Here is a 22,448-nt window from a genome sequence, read left to right as displayed (position 1 = left end):
CACTAGTTGAACCGATAACCTAGTACCTCTACCAGTCAATGACCGGCCGGTTTCAATAACATTGCTAATAACTAATCACTCTTAAATTTCAGTCCTAACTAATCACTCTTAAATTCCACGTTCTATCTCCACCACTACAATAGGATCCACCTCAGCCGATGCCTCCTCCGCCGGTGCCACTCCAATTCCGATGCACCGCTGCAGTAATGACCTAAGTATGGGCTCGATTAGGCGAGCCAACATAGCCGCCATCACTACAACGACGGGAATCACCAAGGGGCTCGTGGTGTTACGTTCCGGGTAATGGTTGTGGGTGTGGCTAATAATGGTTATGCCTCCGCCACTAACGTTTGGTGCTGATGCCATTGATGCTGCTATCCCCTCGTCTTCTTCGTCTTCTATTCAATTATTCTGAAGATGCCTTTTATAAAGGAAAAGGTTTGTCCCACTTCTCCAGTCCGTTGTCGAAATTCCTGTTTAATGAAAAAAAACACAAGATATGGAATAACATTTCTTTCTTCTTTTTTTGTAGTTTTTGTGAATCTGGGTGTGTCCTAGATCCATTGATCAATTTTGACAATTAGCTTTCACAGCTTTGGTGGAAGTAAAGAGGCAACAAATTGTGGTCGTGGGCACCCTATGCTAAGCTTTTGTGGATATATTTGAAGTTCAAGGAGGTTTCCTAAACCGGGAAAAATTAAGGGATCTGCCCAGATGAGCAATTTCCGGTTGATCACAATATTGTGGAATTGTAAATTTTTTTTTTTGAAGAGTGTTTGTATTTTGAAATGAAATAAAGTACAATAGTGAATCATGATGCAAACCCAGGTTTCAGCAATAATAATTACTATAGGGTGGTGTTTGGTCGGGGGTTTTGTTGAAGAAACTCAGGCAACTTTTACGTGGATTTCCACTTGACCATGTTTGGTTCAAGAGGTTTTGATCAAAACTCATCTGTGAAATGCTTGGCTTTTTGAGAAAAATAGTAATTTGCACTGTTTAGAAACCCGATTTGAAGGTGGTTTTTTGAGAAAATCCGGATAAAGCACTGTTGACACACTTTTTGTCATATATTTTCCTGGTAAAATTTTGTCAAACCAAACTACTTTTTTTTAACTTCCCCATCTATTCAACTTTCACTACGGATACCTAATAATTACATTTCTCTAGTATTCTTAAAATTTATCTTCAACCAAACGCCCCCTGGATGTCATGTGGCTAATGGCTATTAAGTTGTGATTGAGACTGTCTATCGAAAAAAACAAAAAAGTTGTGACTGAGACTCGTGTTTAGTTGTCTAGTTAGTTTTTAAATTTCAGAGGTATTACAATTTCAAAAAATTCAAATTTTAGAGAAATTACAAGTTAATTTTAGAAAAATAATAATTTCATTTAATTACGTGAGAGGACCAAGCGTTACTGAGTGTTGTGACCCTTTCCTCGCATCACTCACACATTTTTTTTTATTAAGTGACGCCCCTTCCCCTGCGAAACAATTCTACAAGGGTGTGCATGACAACCATTCTATTCCTTAACAATGTTTCTGAAAAGTAACAATTATTTTCTATTTCTGTTCCTTGGAACAGTTTTTGAGAAAAAAATGTGTTTGATAACATATTCTATTTTTATTCCGAGAATGAGAATTGTGTTTGATAACACAACAAATAATATAATAAAAAATAATTCCTATTAAAATATAAAAAATTTGGAACATCACTTTCCTTTCCATATGGTGTGGTTGTGGTGGTGGTCGCGGCGGGGGTGGCATGGTGGTGGTGGCGGCGGCGGTACGGCAGTAGTGGTGGCAGTGATGTGGTGATGATAGTGGTGCTGGTTGTGATGACAGTGACTACGACGATGGCAGTGGAAGTGGTGACGGCAGTGGCTGCGACAACGGTGGTTGGTGGCATTGGTGGCGGCGACAATGGTAGCGATGGCATGGTGGTGGTGGTTGTGATGGCATCATGGAGATGGTAGTGGTGGTGGCAGTGCTGCAGGTGGTGGTAGGTGACAATGGTGGTGGTGGTGGTGACAGTGGTGGTGGTGGTGGTGGTGACAGTAGTGGCTGTGACGATGGAGGTGGTGGCTGCAGAAATGATAGTGTTGGTGATGGTAGCGGTGGCGGTAGTGGTGGTGGAGGTGACAGCAGTGGCTGCAACAATGGTGGTTGTGACATTGGTGGCGGCGGCAATGGTAGCGAAGGCATGGTGGTTGTGGTGGAGGTGATAGTAGTGGCTGCGACAATGGTGGTTGTGACATTGGTGGTGGCGACAATGGTAGCGGTGGCTGATAACTCATATTTTTTTTTTTTTGATAACATGATAAGTCATATTTTATTGCACTTATTTGTTACTCTTGATTAGTATTTTTAGGATTTATTTGAATAAAATAATGATGTTTTGAGTTAATTTACATTTTTAGTTTTTGATTGGGTTTAATTTATTTTTGTCTGAATTTTTCAACTTTACGTTACTTCTGTATTTTGGCCATATCTTGGTCCACAGTTGTTGGATTGACTTCGTTCTTATTGGGTTTTTCAGATAACACAGAGGGCTACAATTCTTATGCAGAGCTCGAAGCCCAATTCGGACTTGAAGATGGTCGAATTTTTGCGCCAAGTCGGACACATTTTGCTGAAGTTTTAGACATGTAATTTAAATTAAAACCCAATTACATAAGTGGCCCAAAGCTAAGTTTTATTTTATTTTATTTCGTATTTTAGACAGATGGGCCGATCAGAACTGAGCCCTAACCCGATTTGGGTAGGGGTATATGACGGCAAAGTAGGAAACTATCATTCATTCTGAATTTTCCTATTTTGGGATCAAAGCACATTCTCTGGAGCGTTCTTCGCGTTCTTCATCTTTTTCTTCTTCTTTTATTTTATTTTATTTTAATCATGTTTACCTTAGCCATGCGAGGCTAAGAACCTTTTAATCAACCTAAGGGTAACGGATTCCATGGATTAGTCTTGAGGGTCTGCGCTTTATTTTAAGTCAGTTTCGTTTCCCTTCCCAACTCAGATTGATATCGTGCGATCGTGGATATTCAATCTGAGGTTCGCGATTGCGATTATGGAAAGGGATTAATCATCAGATTTGTTGGTTATATTATTTGACCCTATGAACTTAAATCAAACGGGCTGATACTCTGCGATTGTATGAGTAGAAACACCGTATTTGATCAAATTCTAAGCGATCGCTTAGAGAGGGTTGTCAATTGAAAATAAGAATTCTGATTCAATTGACGATCAATCACGATTCTGATATCTTTTTATCCGAGGAAAAACGTCCATGGAACCCTAACCTTAGGTTGGTTAATTTTTAATTACGAATTTTTATTCCAAATTTATATTCTGCCTTCTTAATTATTCAATCAAAATCCAAAACCCCCATTTTAATTTTCTGTCATCATAAGCGATTTTTAGCAAAACAATTTCCTTGAGAGACGACTTAGGGTTTTCACTTTACTACAAATTTTCTGAACCCTAATAAAAAAATAATTTTTAATTTGCGCGAGTTCAACAGCTCGTGTCAAATTTGGCGCCGTTGCCGGGGAAATTGCATCGGTCTAAATCGTTTTCTGAATTTGATCATCTTCTTCTTCTTCTTTAATTTTCGTTTCTGTTTCATAAAAAAAAACCATAAATTTCTATTTGCACACCTGTCTTGTTTCTGCGTTTGCACTCGTCTGTGTTTCTGATTCCGATTTCTGCACCTTTGATTCTACATCGGAATTTGATTCTACATCGGAATTTGATTCTGCACATGCATCTTTTCTCAGTTTTTGAATATTTTGCATTATGGTTTACGTTTTAGTGCAATTTGGGAAATCGGTAAAACTTTTGTCTAAGGGATTGGCTTCGGGAGTTCTATTCCCAAGGGAATTTGATCTTCTGAGCATAAGTCACGCCCAATGGGCGTGAGGTTACCCTTAATTTTACCAAATTCTGTCTTTTACTAACCCGTTTTGGTGTTTCTTTGTCGTTTCAGGACGTGTCGGGTATTTCTGGATTTGTTCGACTTACTTTGGTCGATCTGAAAATTGGTGACCTGAAGAAGACGATCATCCCTGTCAAAAGTCGTGGGGATATGCCCCACGAATCAGGCCCTAGTTTCACCGAATTCGGTCGTTTACTATTTTATTTTATTTTTTGAAAAAAATTTATTTGATTTTTGAGTCCGTAAGGTCATTTAGAGTTTAGGAGAGTTGGTCTCATAGCATTCTGAGGTCATTTGGTATTTTTTGTAGATTTATTTTTGCTTCTGTTTGCTATTTTCTTCAATTTTTGTGTTCTATCGTATGTTTTGCGACTTTACTGTTGTATGCTTTTGCCTATGATGCATGACTAGGAGTACTACCAGTGTTGACGATTTATATGCATATGACCTTGAGATAGAGAGATCATTGCATGCTGCTAGTAGAGCTCGTAGGTTGACTTACAGTAGAGCTGTTCCTGAGCATACCTTAGAGTCTGAATCTGTTGAGTCTGTTTCTTCGATTCCTTTACATAGTGTTTATTCGTTTGGTAATTTATTTGATTCTGAAATCATGGGTGATAGAACACTTAAGCAATTGGCTGCTTCTAATGTTGATAATGAACAACCCCTGTGTTTCGTTATACTAATCCTGTTGTACCTTTTGAGCTTAAGTCTGGACTGATACATTTGCTTCCCAAGTTTCATGGTCTTGCAGGTGAGGATCCTCACAAACATCTGAAGGAATTTCATATAGTCTGCAACACTATGAAGCCACCAGGGGTGGATGAGGAACAAATCAAGCTGCGTGCTTTTCCTTTCTCTTTGGACAGTGGAGCTAAGGACTGGCTGTACTACTTGCCACCTTCCTCCATTGTAAGCTGGAATGACATGTCCAGATTATTTCTTGAAAAATTCTTCCCTTCATCCAGGGCCACCACAATCCGAAAGGAGATCAGTGGAATAAGACAGGCTAATGGGGAGAACATGCATGAGTATTGGGAGCGGTTCAAAAGGCTTTGTGCAAGCTGTCCACATCATCAAATTCCAGAAAATCTCCCGATTGTTTACTTCTATGAAGGGTTGTTGCCTATGGATAGGAACCTTTTACATGCAGCTAGTGGAGGAATCCTAAGCAATAAAACAACTGATGAAGCAAAAGGGTTGATTGCTGAGATAGCAGCTAATGCTCAACAATTTGGCACTAGAGCAAACAGCAGTTCAGTGTTCCAATTGCAAGCTCCTCCAGTGCAAAATCCAATAGTGGCAGCAGGAGGAGCATCAAGCACAGATAACCAGAGAATGGAAAACAGACTTGATGAGTTGACATCAATGGTGAGGCAATTGGCAGTGACACAAACTGTGCAACCTTCTGCTCAACAGATAAACAACCTGTGTGGCATCTGCTGTGATCCTTCTCACCCCACGGATGTTTGTCCTTCCTTCCAAGATAGCGGTTTCCAAGTTGATCAGTCTGTTGCTGCAGTTTTCCTGCAAAGCCACATTACCAGCAGCAGCAAAACAATCCCTTCTCCAATACATATAATCCTGGCTGAAAAAATCATCCAAATCTCAAATGGAGCAAGAATCAACAAAGTGAACCATTCCAACAGAGGTAACAGTTTGTACCTTCACAACAGAGGCAGAATTTTCAACAATTTTCACCTCAACAGCAAGTGCAGCAGCCACCAATGCAGCAGCCACCAGTGCAGCAGCAAGCTAGTGGCAATGGTCCTTCTTTAGAGGATTGAGTGAAGCAGATGACAACTAACAATCTGCAGTTCCAGCAGAGGACTGAGTCTTCCATCCAGAATCTGCAAACACAGATTGGCCAACTTGCAACATCAATGAGTCAAAATCAACAAGCAAGTGGCAGCTCCCTTCCATCCCAAACAGTTCCAAATCCAAAAGGAAGCGGAAATGTGAGTGCTATTACTCTGCGGTCTGGCAAGCAAATGGAGGAGCCAAACCACACTGCTGCTGAGTCATCTAAGGGAAGTGACATTAGCTCCATGAAGCAGAGCACTGATACATTTGATGTCCATATCCCTCTGCCATTCCCTCAGAGAGCCACTCAGTCAAAGAAGCAGTAAGCAAAGGCTCAAGATAAAGAATACTTGACACATTCCAGAAAGTTAAGGTGAACATCCCTCTTCCGGCCAAATGGCCAAGCTGAAGTTTCAAACAGAGAAGTTAAGCAAATCCTTCAGAAGACTGTCAATACTAATAGAAAGGATTGGAGCAAGAAGTTAGAAGATGCTTTGTGGGCATACAGGACTACCTATAAGACTCCGATTGGGATGTTCCCTTACCGGCTTGTTTATGGTAAGGCATGCCACCTACCAGTGGAGCTAGAGCATCGGGCATGTTGGGCTGTGAAGCAGTGTAACACGGACCTAATCCAGTCAGGGGGAGAAAGGAAATTACAACTGCAAGAGTAGAGGAGCTTCGTTTGGATGCCTATGAGAGCTCACACCTAAACAAGGAAAAAACAAAGGCATTCCATGATAAGCAGATCCTGAGGAAAGAATTTGCAGTGGGTCAGAATGTGCTGTTATTCAATTCCCGTCTTAAGTTTATGCCTGGTAAACTCAGATCAAGATGGTATGGCCCCTTTATTATTACTGCTATTTTTCCTTATCGTGCAGTTGAATTAAGTGATAAGCAGACTGGAAACACCTTCACTGTGAATGGGCATAGTCTGAAGCCCTTTTATGAAGGAGTACAGCAGCAGCAGCTTGTAGAGACACAGATGGATGCAAAGCTTCGGCTGCTTGATGTTGTTTACCCTCCTTAACGAGGACAGGGAGTTCACTTCCTTTCTTAGCTTTGTTTTTCATGTTTGGATTTCAATAAAAAAAAAGAGTTGATTGATTTTCTTGTTCTCTTATGATTAGTGAGTTATACATGGATTATATTTGAATCACAAGATTTGATAGAAATTTCTGCTTAGGCTTGGTTCTTTGATTCTTGGATTGCATTACTTGCTGCTTGATACTGTGCTGCTGATTGCATGATTTGGTAGACCCTTGTGAGGTTTATGAGCTTGTAGACATGGTCTTCATCTGTAGGCCAATTTTTCTTTCTTGTGTGATTCTGCTCTTGATTGTTGTCCTCTAGAACTTGCTCTTGTTCTTTTTGAAACTGCAGTTTCCACTTGCATGCATGAATATGATTGAGGCATTCTTTCTTTCTTTATCCACTTTATCCAGATAGCCATCCCTTATATTATTATCCCTTGGTAAGCCCTTTGAGCCTTTCTTTCCTTTATTTCTTAAGCCACATTACAATCCTAAGTGAAAAACCAATTAATTCCCTACCCTGGAGATTTACTGAACATTGGTTTCATTGTGATGTTGTGTTTAAGTGTGGGGGTTTTCCCGAGACGGACAAAAAGTTTAAGTGTGGGGGTGACCATTTGATTCATTTATGCTATGTGGTTTTACTTATGTGGTCTTACTTCTGAAAAAAAAAACAAAAAAAAAACAAAAAAAGGATGTGTTTATTTCTATCTTTTCAGTATCTTTGTTTTATGTTTTTAGTTGAGTTCTTAACTTTTTCTCTTTGTAAATTTCTGGGGTGTTTAGCTTTCTCTTCCATATTCATCCATGCCTTTAGCTCAGCCCCATTACAACCCTGCATAAAGCCCTCTAGATTTGTGCATGCATGTGTTATTAGCAGTGGAGAAGTAAAAGTTGAGCATGCCTATGGTAGGATGATTTTCTTGAGTTGATTTGAGTGATATACTGAATTAACTGATACACTTGAGAGAAAATTGAGAGCATATTGTGAGGAACCATTTTTGTGTAGTTAGCAGTTGCAGTTGCAATTGAAATTGGCCGGTCTTGTGATTTGAGATTAAGAAATTTTTGTCCTGGTTGTTTTATCTGTTCAAGACTTGTGATTTTTGTTATCTTTTGTATACTTGCTAATTATTAGGAAGGATAGGTTGATCTTCACTCTTTTCTTATTTTTTTTTCTTTCTATTCTAGTTTTTGCCTAGGAGTGCAAAAAGATAAGTGCGGTTAAATTTGATAACTCATATTTTATTGTACTTATTTTTTACTCTTGATTAGTATTTTTAGGATTTATTTGAATAAAATAATGATGTTTTGAGTTAATTTACATTTTTAGTTTTTGATTGTGTTTAATTTATTTTCATCAGAATTTTTCAGCTTTACATTACTTTTGTATTTTGGCCATATCTTGGTCCACAGTTGTTTTATTGACTCCGTTCTTGTTGGGTTTTTCAGATAACACAGAGGGCTACAATTCTTATGTAGAGCTCAAAGCCCAATTCAGACTGGAAGCTGGTCGAATTCTTGCGCCAAGTCGGACATGTTTTGCTGAAGTTTTAGACTTGTAATTTAAATTAAAACCCAATTACATAAGTGGCCCAAAGCCAAGTTTTATTTTATTTTATTTCGTATTTTAGACAGATAGGCTGATCAGAACTGAACCCTAACCCGATTTGGGTAGGGGTATATGATGGTAGAGTAGGAAACTATTATTCATTCTGAATTTTCGTATTTTGGGATCAAAGCACTTTCTCTGGAGCGTTCTTCATCTTTTTCTTTTTTTTTTAATCATGTTTACCTTAGTCATGCGAGGCTAAGAACCTTTTAATCAACCTAAGGGTAACATATTCCATGGATTAGTCTTGAGGGTCTGCGCTTTATTTTAAGTCAGTTTTGTTTCCCTTCCCAACTCAGATTGATATCGTGCGATCGTGGATATTCAATCTGAGGTTCGCGATTGCGATTATGGAAAGGGATTAATCATCAGATTTGATGGTTAGATTGATTGACCTTATGACCTTAAATCAAACGGGCTGATACTCTGCGATTGTATGAGTAGAAGCACCGTATTTGATCAAATTCTAAGCGATCGCTTAGAGAGAGTTGTCAATTGGAAATAAGGATTCTGATTCGATTGACGATCAATCACGATTCTGATATCTTTTTATCCGAGGAAAGACGTCCATGGAACCCTAACCTTAGGTTGGTTAATTTTTAATTACGAATTTTTATTCCAAATTTATATTCTGCCTTCTTAATTATTCAATCAAAATCCAAAACCCCCTTTTAATTTTCTGTCATCATAAGCGATTTTTACCAAAACAATTTCCTTGAGAGACGACTTAGGGTTTCCACTTTACTACAAATTTTCTGAACCCTAATAAAAAAATAATTTTTAATTTGCGCGAGTTCGACAGCTCGTGTCAGTGGCATGGTGGTGGTGGTGGTGGTGGAGGTGACAGCAGTGGCTGCGACAATGGTGGTTGTGACATTGGTGGCGGCGACAATGGTAGCAGTGGCATGGTGGTGGTGGTTGTGATGGCATCATGGAGATGGTGGTGGTGGTGGCATTGGCTGCGGCGGTGGCGGTGGTGGTAGGTGACAGTGGTGGTGGCGATGGTGGTGGTGGTTGGTGGCGGCAGCGGCGACATTGATAGTGGTGGTTGGTGATAATGATGGTGATGGTAGCGGTGGTGGTAGTGGTGGCGATGGTAGTGGTGGCAGTGACAGTGGCGTGGTGATGCCGATGGTGACGGTGGCGGCAGTGGTTGCAATGATGGTGGTGGTGGTTGATGGCGGTAGTGGTGATGACGATGGTGACGGTGACAGTTGGTGGTGGTTGCAGCGGTGGTAGTTGTGGTGGTGGTGATGGTGGAATGGTGGTAGTCATGGTGGAGGTGGTGGTGATGGTGGCAGTGGCATCGTGGTGGTGGGGTGGTCACGATAGCACTAGCGGTACGACGATGGCGGCGATGATGGTGGCAGTGGTCGTGTTGGAATGATAGTGGTGGTGGTGATGATGGTAGAGATAGAAAGTGATTAAGAGAGATAAGTGTTTCTCATTTTGTGCCCGGGAACAAAAAAACAGAAATTTTCTGATTCTCTTTACTGTTCCCCAGCACAAAAATTAATCCGGTTCATCCTGGGAACAAAAAAATAAACTGGTTTTACCAAACAAGTTTTCTATCCATTTCTGTTCAAATTAAAAAAGAATTGATTCCGGGAAGGTTGTCTTGCGCACCCTAAGCGTCTCAGGAGAGGGGGGCGTCACTCAATTGAAAAAATAAAAAAATGTGTGAGTGACGCGGGGTGCGACACTTGGTGCAGTTGTCCTCCTCGCGTCACTCAACGACCCCTATTGGTAAATACCATAGTTATTAAAACTGGACCGACCCGGCCAGGTCGACCCGGGAATCGTTAAACCGGTCATATAACTGGTCCGGTTGAAGTAACGGACCGGCCATGATCAGAACCGGTGCGACCCGGTCCGATCCGGCTGATTTTCATAAAAAACCGGTGACCCGGTCGGTTAACCGGTGACCCGGCCCGGTCAAAAAAAAAAATTCCAAATTTTTTTTTCAAAAAAAATCATAATGGACATATTGGAATATGTTTTTGCTTATTGACTTACATAAGTTATGTACCTACAACACTAATATTATCTCAATTATGTACTATGTAGAAAATTTTGAATTAATTTATAGTTAGACATGTCGCTTTCTGAACCTAAAGTCCCGCATCACGATCATTATATTTTTGTTTGATTTTTTATTGGATAATATTATGTGATTTATTATTTTTATATTAAAATATTTGAAATTTTTATCATTTTTTTAGATATTTGAGTATGTTTATAATTTTTAATATAAATTATAAAATTGCATATAATTACCGAGTCATGCGATTGAACCAATGACCCACTGGTTGAACCAGTGACCCAGTAACCCAGTACCTCGACCGGGTCGATGACCGGACCATTTTTAATAACATTGGTAAATACTGTGAACCAAATACCAGATAAAATTTATGTCTGTTAATTAATTTAGTTTAATTTTGTATATATTAATTTAAATTATTTTAGAATTGTTAATTAATTATTTTTACGAGTATTAATTAATTTCATTCAATTTAGTTTATGTTAAGTTGAATTTTTTTGAACTGTTAAGTAATTTAATTTAAATTAGAAGTGTTAATGAATTAAATTTAATTTATGTCTGTTACTTAATTTAGTTTAATTTAGTTTGTATTAATTTAAATTAATTTGGAACTATTAATTAATTATTTTTAGGAGTGTTAATTAATTTCATTTAATTTAGTTGATGTTAAGTTAAAATTGTTTTGAACTGTTAAATAATTTAATTTAATGTAAGAGTGTTAATAAATTTTATTTTATTTATGTCTGTTAATTAATTTAATTTAATTTTATTTTTATTTTTTTTGTAAGCTTAGTTTAATTTACTTTTATTAATTTAAATTATTTTAGAACTGTTAATTAATTATTTTCAGGAGTAGTGAATTTATTAGAATAAAAACACTGGATTGTTCGGCTACTTACAAATAACATACTATGCAGCATAGCATGTATGGCCACGTGTCAGACACAAGGAGCGGACCCAGTAGAGGGGCTAGGGTGGGCCCCCGCTCCCCTCTAAAATTTGGAAAAAAAAATTTATAATATAAGTAAAAAGATGTGATGATGAAATTACCGTGTTGTATACGTTTTTTCCTTCAGTTTCCCATGCTTCTGCTCATGCTCTTACCCATATTTTTCCTTGAGAACATCATATCATCCTCTCTCTTTTCTTTCTGTGTTTCGTCCATCACCAACCTCCTTCTTCAGCCTTTCGATTTTGGCTGTGTAAATTCTAGAGTAGGCAGAATCAACTTCCACCTTTCTAAAATCATCGCATGTATGTATAGTCATAGACTATCTTTGATTTCATACATTGAAAAAGAAATTATTTTGACTTTTAACACAGATTCAATTATATATGAGTTTAATAATATAAAAATACGTAGAGTAAGAGTAAGTGAAGTGATATTAATTTATATAATAGATTTCTTTTAATTTTTTGTATATTAAGTTTGTATTATATTTCAAGTACTTTTGTTTAAGATATAGTATTTTTTATTTTCGCCCCCTCTTATTAAAATTTTTGCTTCCTCCACTCTCAGACACGTAACATACTATCCATAGCGAGTTTGAAAGACAACATTAATAAATCGAAAGACAAAAGTAGCGGGATATTTAGGCCCAGTAGCGGTGATATTAAGGGGACACATTAATAAAACGAAAATAAATGTTTAATAATATGTAAGATAAGAAATGTCTTACGAGTTAAATACGAAAATTATATGGATATAAGGAGAATTTGGGAATATAATGTTACCGACGCATACACATGCATATTTACACACACATTGACTTATATTTGTATCAACTATCTTATTATTTTGGCCTCATAACTTGTTTTAAGTACATTCTAATTTTGTTACCATGCACATATATGGGTTAGAGTATTTATTTGGTGGTAAAGAAATGTCATGTGAACTTAACTTATATGATTGTGTGCAGTGGTGGACTCAGAAAAAAATGTTTATGTCCGCACATTTAATGATTAGAGTTCGGGGGCAACGTTCCCGATTTTTTTTTTTGTAAAGACAATTTAGATTAACGTTTTATGTATAAGGTCGTGAACTCGCTCATAATCTAGTTGCTTCCATAACAAGCTGCAGACAATAGTTTGACCAATCATTTTCCCTTCTAAATCTTATCAATCCTCCAAAACAAAGATGAGAATATACTTCAGTACATCCATACATCATTATTCTATTTTATAGTGGTGAATAAAAAAATCAACACCACCTGTACAGAAGGCAAGCGAAATCACAGTGAAGGTCTTGTCTTTAGAGATTAACTTATTTGAGAATGTTAGACGTGAAATCAATCATCTCTTTTTTATAAAAATAAAAAAAAGAAATAAAGGATGAAGAGAGCATCAGAATGGGCACGTGACAGGGGAGGAAGAATAAGTTTTCTCTCTAATCAATTTGCGTTGTTATGTTATTTTAATCAACTCTGTGCGTTGCTACGTTGCTAACTAATATAAGAGTAAATACTCTTTTTGGTCACTAACAAAAATTTCGGTCTCCACTTTAGTCTCTTACAAAAAAATTAGTGACCTGGTCTCTATAAAATTTAAAGTGGACACATTTTAGTCATTTTAAGTAACTATTGTAAATCTTTTTTGAATTTGTAACCGAACACAATTTTAACTAAATTAATTCACTTTAAATTAGATCACACAAGTTGTTAATAGACTCTGAAATAGAATTCCCAGTGCATATGTGATCCATGAAGCAACCCATCACATGAAGCAACCCCCCATATCCCATCGTTGAATGATAGCTGCACCAGTTTTTCTGTACTCTCTATGCCTTTTGTTTGGACGTGAATGTGGGATTAATAATTAATAATTTTGATTTAGGAACCCATCAATTGATGTTCAAGTACAGCGACTTTCAGTTCACCCTGAATCATATATAGATTGTCAACGGTACACATTGGTTGGTATCTACAGCATAAAACACGTGACCAATTCAAGTTGAAGCAGCTTCCAGTCATAGACAAATAATGACCTCTTACTCTTTTCCATCTCATCTCTTATGTCAATATTATTATCTGTTTTTGTTGCATAAAAAGTTTTTCTATCACTCTGAAATAAAAATGCAAGTGGATTCCACTGTTTTTTTTTTTTTTTCCTCTCTTGTGTTTACAACGGGACTCGTTCATTTCTAGGCGAGTGTTGTGATTAATCCCATATATCTCACAAGCAAAACCAAATCATTTAAGACTGTTGTTGAGTGAGATAGTGAGGCTAAATAATAGCTGAGTTATGGAACCAGCAACAGCAACAGTAAGGGTGACAGAAAAGTAGAGAGAGAGAGAGAGACAGAGAGTGTGTTGATTGAAAACATGGACGAGAATGCAGCTCTCATCCAAGCCATTCTCAGGGAGCAAGAAGAAGATGAAGAAGCTCATAGAAGAAGGACCCTCCAAATACTAAACAACAACAAAAACAATAAAAACCATAACGAATGGCAAACGGTGTCGCATCACAAGCGCAACCGTAACAATTCCTCTTCCAACCAGCCCCTCGCCGACGATAATTCCGCCGCCAACAACGGATTGAAGTAAAAGAACTCATCGGTGGTTTAACCTGTAGTGCTTGATGAATTTAAACAGGATGTAGGTCAGTTTCATTCGTTTTTAGTCTCATTGTTTGAGATTTCATCTGAACTCATGGGCATTGATGTATGACCATTTTATATGATGACTTGACCTATTAGTTGTTCATCACAATCAGTGACATTTTTGCGAGTTCTACTTTTCAAAAACCCATCTCTGCAACTCTAATAATCTATTGGCCATTTCTCAATTACAGACATACAAGTTCTACCTAATGTATTGCTACCTTCAAAGCCTAGCATCCTGCAAAATTCCAGGGTTGAAATACTGAAGCAATTTCCTTTCAAGATTCCAAATCCGGGAAGCAATTTGTCTCAGCTCAAGTGTTAGAACACTTTCAAATGGAGAGTAGAGTTTATTTGGGAAGCAGTCATCGAGATAAAACATTTTTGTTCCATATAAGGATCTTAATAATATACGATATTTTTAGACAAATAAAATTGCTGGATTTGTACCTTATTATAAATAGAAACCATTAAAAATTTGTACAAGACCAAGTAACCGGTATACTGAACATAAGAACGTTGCATGGAAGATTTGACCAAGTTCAATTACTGTACAAACACACTTACTTTGAACCACAACTAAAATCAAGGAAATTGTGATCCACAAGGAATTTCACCAACACCTTGCACCTATGACCAAAAAAGAAATACTGGTCAAACCAATGATCATTTTGCAGTTCGTGAGTGTTTGATAAGCCAGTCAATGACAACATCTATGTTTACAGAATCCTTGCATGAAATCATATAGCAGCAGACTTCTCTGTCTTTAATTGAATGAAGTCCTCTGAAATCACCGAAGGTGGAAAACCAAAGAATTAATTAGTAACATAAGGCATCAAGCAAATGTCAATAAAAAAAATTATATGATAATATTGATTTCTGGAACACTTAATATTCTCCGAACTCACAGCTGATCTACCAATGCTTGCTCGGAAAGAGCTTCTGACTTGTCAATTTTGTTTCCTAGAACAAGCAAAGGAATCCCACTCAAAGAAGGTTTTGTCAAGAGCTCCTGTAACTCACTTCGAGTAATCGGAACACTGTCTCTGTCAGCAGCATCTACAACATACCTGTCTTTGAATCCATCAGTGAAAAGAAACAAAACTGTAAAAGCATGGAGAAACACCACTCCCAATTACTTGAGAGGCTATAATGTGCCACAAGAAGAAGCATGCATGACCAATCTTCCTTCTGATCATCCGAAACAATAGATATTGATAAAAAAAAATAAAAAATACTAAGCTTTCTGTTCTTTATGTTTGAAGCATAAAAAGGGAAGAAGACAGCATTATACAAATTGCTGAATGAAGTCAGTATACCCTGTATTATAGGTTGTTATATATCTAAGCAATGTAAATGACAACCATCCCTGTTCCTTTCCTAATGGATAATACTTCAAGGACGATTGAAACTTCATATGGTATTAGAGCCCCTTCCATAAAGTGGTCTGGAGTTCAGTTCTTGCTGCCCCCATCTCATATCAAATTAAGCTTCAGCACATATAGTGGTGAACATATACTTCATCTATACTTAAAGGAAAAAGGCCATTTGCATGAGGGTGTGTATTAGAGATATAAATCAAAACCATTCCAAGGTCTTCTCTTGATGGCTTAAACTTTCAAGATGGTTAGTCTGTGAAATAGGTAATCATTATAACTGTAGGCTTCACTTACGTTTTCCTTTTCTGCTAAGAAGATCACGGCAGGTATTTGTTTCAAGGTATATGATCATATATTCCTAGGAATGACAATCCCAAAATTCTATGACAGGAAATGCTATTTGTTAGTAAATTCAAAAACATTCAAAATCCTAATGATGGGAGAAAGAATGTGGTCGAATAAGTGGGAGTTGAAGTTAATGATTGGGTTACAAGGTATCTTTCTGTAAGGGGGTGAACCCTAACAGAGAAACAAGAAAGAAACGAAAGAATACACAACTTTATTATTCAGAATGTTCTTCACTTTGTTACAGATGTCCTTTTATAACTATCACACCTAACTAACCACATGCAATCCTTTAGCAATGGACACATGGCCTTAACTAACTAACAGACTGCCACCTCACCTCACTAATCACAATACAACAGCCTCTTTACTATTAAACCCTCACTACAATACTGAGATACAAATTCACAGTTATTAAAATACAACATATCCACTTAGACATTCACTACAAAGTCCTTTGCCCATGTAGGGGCTCCCCTATTTCTTTTACTCGTAACACTTTCATTCCCATGCCATAGGAATGCTGCATACCCACTCCTCATCATGTGAATAAAAATCAAGCAAAACTTAGATAATGCCCAGGATGTTGTTTTTTTTATCGTTTATCAAACATGGGAATATCATACACCCGAGTTCACTTTCCCAAAAGTAACTCAACAATTCTTAAAACAAAAGCAACCTTAGGGAAAGGATATAGGCATCATATACATTTGATTCTTTATGGGCTTCTCCAAGGAACCAGAAAACTACCTATGGTGGTAAGAGGTATCTCAACAAGGAAAGGGATGAAATGGAACTATTTTTTAGAAGCACCTCTAATAATGAAAGTGTATAATGAAGATACTTTCCAAAAAATCATATGAAACCAAGAGCTGTTATTGTGGAGTACCTAAAGCCCATAAGTCAGTAACTACCTACTGGCAACTAGTGCATATGCCTCAATGTATGTAGGTATGAATATATGTCTATAAGAGAGAACATTAAGAGAAGACAATACACAATAGCAGAGACACCACGACAGTAACGCTCCCACATTGTTCGGAACCTCCTTTGTCCACCAAGGTCCCAAAGCTTTATTGTGACATTTCCCTTTGTGACTTTCCGCATGTTGAAACCAACCTGTGTTTAATACAAAAAGGATTAGATATTCATGCTCACAATCATCAAATATGTAATTCAAGATTTAATTGAAAAATAAAAAAGATACGGACAGTTGGAATCATGTCCTCACTGTAGCCCCCGGTCTGATAAACAAAAATCAAAAGATCAACGTCAAAAATATGGCAATAAGTGCAATAACAGTATTGAAATTCAGGGTTTGCAATGCATCAACTCACAGCAATTGAATTGACAAGAGATGTCTTCCCTGCATTCTGAAGGCCCACAAGGGAAAGTTCCATCTCCTGTTTAAAAAACAAACTGACACAACATACAGTGCACACACAAATTCAGCTTAAGTTATAAATCAATTAGCCTATTCATACAAACCACATAAAGTAATAGAGGTTCAACTTTCAAATTGTGGGCATATCCTAGCAGTTGGAATGAAATTTCACAGATAATAAATAGAAACAATTGAAGTAAAATAAATAAACGAAAAAATGATGTTGTAAAAAAGAGGTTACCTGCGGAGCCAGTTGAGAAGGGAATCCCAGAGACCCATTGTGAATTAGAAGAGATATTGAAAGAGAAAGAGAGAGAGAGAGAGAGAGAAAAGGAGGTAGAGGCCGGAGGAAACACGAAACTTGGCCGAATAGAATGTTAAGGAAGGAAGAATGGATTGGAATCTAGAATGAGAATGACGATACGACATAACATACGTCTTCTTGTCTGTTCCTTTTCTAGTACCTTGTTTTGTCATTAACCGCCATTTCGACCTTGCTACTTTCCCCTCTCTCGCATGTACTTTGTATAATGCTTTTTTTTTTTTTTTAAATAAATTACAGAATCCTATTTGGAGCGAGTTTAAGATTTAGAAGGTATATTGAATTATGATTTTAAAAGATTTTTCTTAGATAATTTTTTTTATAAATTTTAACAAATTATTTAAAATTAGAAGAATTTTTTACCATTAAGATTTTATAAGATTGAATTTTAAAGAATGTTAATAGAATTTATAAGATTTGAAATAACAATATGAATTTATAAGATTTTAAAAAATCATATGAATTTTTAAAAAACATTACAAAATTATAAGATTCAATAAAAAAAATAACAAAGAGTTTACCGAAAATAAAAAAGATAAGAAATGCAATGATATTAATAAAAATAATAAATGTCATTTTTGGTCCTCAACAAATTTTACGATGTCCGCTTTAGTCTCTAGCAAATAAAAAGGCTCATCGTGGTCCCTAAGAAATTCAAAGTGGACCCATTTAGTTGAAATCGTGGTCCCTCATAAATTCAAAAAAGACCTATATTAGTCCCTAAAAGGACTAAAATGGGCCTATTTTGAATTTCTTAGGGACCACGGTGGGCCTTTTTATTTGCTCAGGACTAAAACGAGCTTCGTGAAATTTGCTGAGGACCAAAAAGGGTATTTACTCTAATAAAAAATATATATAATATAATATAATTTTCTCAATCACTAAAACATAATATAATTTTTAACAAACATTCAATTACTAAGTAACAGATTTCCACATATCTAAAGTTATACTAGTCCTCCACGCATTATCATTTTCTCGTTCTTGCTCTTGGATTTGATCAATGAGTTGAAAATTATCTTCTTCATTTGATATCAGAGCTATGCATATATGATTATAAGACCTATTTTATTATTTATTTAAATAATTATAAATTTGCATATAGAACCTAAGGGCCTGTTTGGAGCACCTGATAAAGAAGATAGGATAGGATAACTTATCATATCCTACTTTTATCTCTTATTTGGTGGGTCAATAGGATATGATTAGCTTATCCTATTGTCTCATTTTATCCTATCCAATACATGATTTCTTATCCTATGGGGGAGCTGGGTTAGGATTCAACAGGATAGGATACCAAAATTGGATACCTAATATATCCCCACGCTACCTCCCTTCCAAACCCACTCCTCCCTCTCGACCATCTCCCTCCTCCTCGTCCTTGTCGAACTCCCCCCTCTCTTCTTCTCATGTGAGTGAGGCTCGACACAGTTTGGTGTGGTTGGAGCATTCAGGAAATTGGGTTATCTTAAACAGAAAAAATTTCATAATTTTATCAGATTGCTAATCAGGTGCTCATCAAACACATGATATAATATAAACTTATCAATCCTATATCATATCCTACTCTTATCCAACTCTTTTATCCTATCTGTTCTTATCCTATCATGTTCACCAAACGAGCCCTAAAGTTATTGATAAAATTTCGTTTGAAATTTTTTACAATTGACCTTAGAAACCTTGGAGGGTTTTGAGAGTTTTCTAATCATCTATCATATGCATGTTTTCATTGAGTATTCTAAAAAAAATTTGAATTTGAATTTCTGGGTTTTTTTTACATGAAAGTTTAGAAATTTTCTCAAATTATTTTTAATCGATACATCGAAATCTTAAATTGCTTTGAGGCTTTCGAAAAAAGAGATTTTAATTATCTATTGACACAAAAATTGTTTGAAATTGTTTCTTATAGCGAATGAATTTAGTTCATGAATGTGTTATTACGAAATATAGGGTTCATAATTATGAAAGTTTCAATCTTTCTTTAAATTTATATTGTTTTATTGATGTAAAAAAAATTAGTTTGAAGGTTTTAGTTACCTGTCATTTTTTCACATTTTATGTTATTTTTAAGGGAAAGGATATCGTAACAACCAATTAATATTATTACCAATCAATTTGACCGTTAGCTCGATTATGTTGATCCAACGGTTATGATTATTTCCATCTTTGTGTGATTATTATTCCACATATTTAACACTTTATATTTATTTTCACCTTTGTATGGTTATAATTTTCCATATTTAATGTGAAAGCACTAAATATGAAAAATCATAACCATACAAAGATGAAAATAAATATAACCGTTGGATCAATATAATCGATCTAACGATGAAATTGACTGGTAGTAACATTGATAGTAACACTAATTGGTTGTTATAATATTCTACCTCTATTTGTAAAACAAAAATCACATATTTTGTGCCAAAAAAATTATGACCAATAGCTTGAAAAAATATTTTGTAAACATCCAAAAGCTCTAAAAAATCTGTTATTTTTGAGTTTTGACGATGCTACCATGGCGAAACTCAATTTCAAGCGGGTCAACCCGCCAAAGGAATAAGAAGACACTGCAATAGAGAAATCTCAAAAAATCATAAGGGTTATGGTTAGGGGTCTGCAAAATAACCAAAAAACTGAACCGAAGCATGAACCGTACTGAACTACACTTAAAATAATCAGTTTTTAAAAACTACTTCATGAATCGAATCAGTTTTTAAAAATCGGTTCATGAACCGAACCGGTTTTTAAAGAACCAGTTCATAAACCGAACCGATTTTTAGAACCAGTTTATGTACCGAACCGTTGCCGAACCGAACAGAACCGTTCTCGAACCGAACGATTTTTATAACTTTATTTTTATTTTATTTTTTCTTTTCAAAATAGGGTCGACCCGAACTCGTTCCGAACCGAACCAATATGTTTTCAACCGAAACAGTTTTGAATCGAATCGAAAATTCGATTCAGTTTTTCAAAAAAAATTGGTTCGGTTCGACCTATGCATATCCCTAGTTATGGTGAGATTATGAATAGGCATTCTATTTGTATTTCTAACTAAAAATCACGAAATCCACACAAATAGAAAATACATCAAAATCTTCACACACAAAAAAATACATTAAAATCGTTAGATTTTTGAATACCACGATTATTTTCTTTTGTTTAAACTCCTAATTGAATACTAACAGATTTGGATAACTTTAAAATAATCTTTTAAAATTCTAATCGAATACCACATGAGTTTTTTTCATTCCTTTAAATCTTAATTGAATATCAATGTATTTTTTTTCCAAAAATAATCCATTAAAATTCTTTGAAATCTCAATCCAATACACCCCTAAGACTTTAAGTCTCTCTCAAATATGATATTTAGGAGGATCGAATATATGCTCTCACTTTTATTTACTCAGCTTCCATACATCAATTGAACTGCTATTATTTGGTTGTATAATGGTTATTTAATTATTAATAACATTAACATGTACAGATATTATGAATTCAACCATTTTAGCAATTCCTTGACATTAAACGAATAATTCTATATTACGTTTACTCAAATTAATATACAGTAAGAAAATAATGTTATCACTTCCAATAGTTTAGTCAATAGTTAGAAAAAAAAGATTAAAATCCGTAGTTCCATTACTGTGTCACACTTTTACATTTTTTTTTAAAAAAAGTTGAAATTAATTTTCCACTCAGAATAAAATAAACTTTACAGAAGTTGAATGCAGGGTATCAATTATATTCCATGAAATAATAATTTCCATTCATTTTAAAAAAGGAACATACATATACCAAAAAAAAAAAAAAAAAACATTGGTGTTCTATTCGAAACAGTGACCAGACTACAACATTTTTGGCAATTTTTTATCAATCTATCATGCAAATAGTATTTTTTTATCAAACTGTCATGCGTTAAAGACCATTACGACTGGTACCGAACTTAATAGTCAATGATTTCATGACATGTGATATACTTTTACAGAAAAAAACTAACTGGACGAAGTTCGCTACCAAGGGTAGCGAACATCGTGCGCCATGTGGCACAATCTCATTATTCGATCAAAAAATATACCAATCACCATAAAAAAGAAGAATAAAAATGACTACTTAATTAATGTATCAATCAAAATTAATGTATCAATCACCAATCGTAATTAGCATACAGTGAGATTAACTTTTAGTTGTACCAATCACAATTAATTTACCAATTACCAATTACTTCGGAGAGCCATAACTTTTGATTCGGATATCAAAATCAGATATTTTTTATTTGATTTCATATAACTTTTCGAGATCTACGCAATGTCATCTCATTTGACCTATTTTATCTCTCACAAACATCATTTGAATTTGTAACAATGGTATCACAAACAATTAATGTATCAATCATCAATCGTAATTAATGTATTAATCAAAATTAATTGTGATTGGTACATTAATTGTGATCAAAATTAATTGTGATTGGTGATTGATATATTAATTATTATTGGTGATTGATACATTAATTGTGATTAGTACATTGATTAAATAGTCATTTTCCTTCATTTTTTTTTTGATTGTGATTGGTACATTAATTCTGATCGGGCAACGAGATTGGACCACGTAGCGCACGAAGTTCGCTACCCTTCCTATCCACTTTTTCTGGAAAAATATGCCACATGTCACGAAATCATTGATACTAATTTTGTTACCAGTAATAGCGAACTTGGACACGTGACAGTCAGCTTTTCCTGTGAAGGTATGTCACGTATCAAAAAATCATTCGCTATCAAGTTCGCTATCAGTCGTAGCGAATTTTAACGCGTGACAGTCTGATTAATTTTACTGTTTGCATGACAATTTTGTATATAAATACCAAAAACGTAGTACATTGGTCACTATTTCGTTTTATACTGAATTTTTTTTAAAACCTTTACAGCGTATGCTACATTATATATCATGTACTATAGTTTAAGGATTAATTGATATATGATTAGGGTTTATTATC

The 22,448-nt window shown here is 35.7% G+C and overlaps 1 protein-coding gene across 1 annotated transcript; it reads right to left on the bottom strand.

Annotated features, from left to right (window-relative positions):
* Nucleotides 1-14,471: 14,471 nt before the first annotated feature.
* LOC133316874 (ADP-ribosylation factor-like protein 8c) lies at nt 14,472-17,612 on the bottom strand. The gene is made up of 6 exons (XM_061518669.1): nt 17,378-17,612; nt 17,090-17,171; nt 16,964-16,996; nt 16,750-16,871; nt 14,937-15,098; nt 14,472-14,812 (listed from the first exon to the last, which is right to left on the bottom strand). Exons 1-6 carry the CDS (start codon nt 17,413-17,415, stop codon nt 14,695-14,697), a joined length of 555 nt encoding a protein of 184 aa, XP_061374653.1. The 5' UTR covers nt 17,416-17,612; the 3' UTR covers nt 14,472-14,694.
* Between the last annotated feature and the right edge of the window lie 4,836 nt (nt 17,613-22,448).

Source organism: Gastrolobium bilobum, unplaced genomic scaffold (assembly GCF_033153095.1).
Source record: "Gastrolobium bilobum isolate Gb01-03AN ecotype WA unplaced genomic scaffold, APGP_CSIRO_Gbil_v1 utg9312, whole genome shotgun sequence".
Taxonomy (NCBI): Eukaryota; Viridiplantae; Streptophyta; class Magnoliopsida; order Fabales; family Fabaceae; genus Gastrolobium; species Gastrolobium bilobum.
The sequence above is the reverse complement of the archived record's forward strand: the minus strand, read 5'-3'. Positions and strand labels throughout refer to the sequence as shown.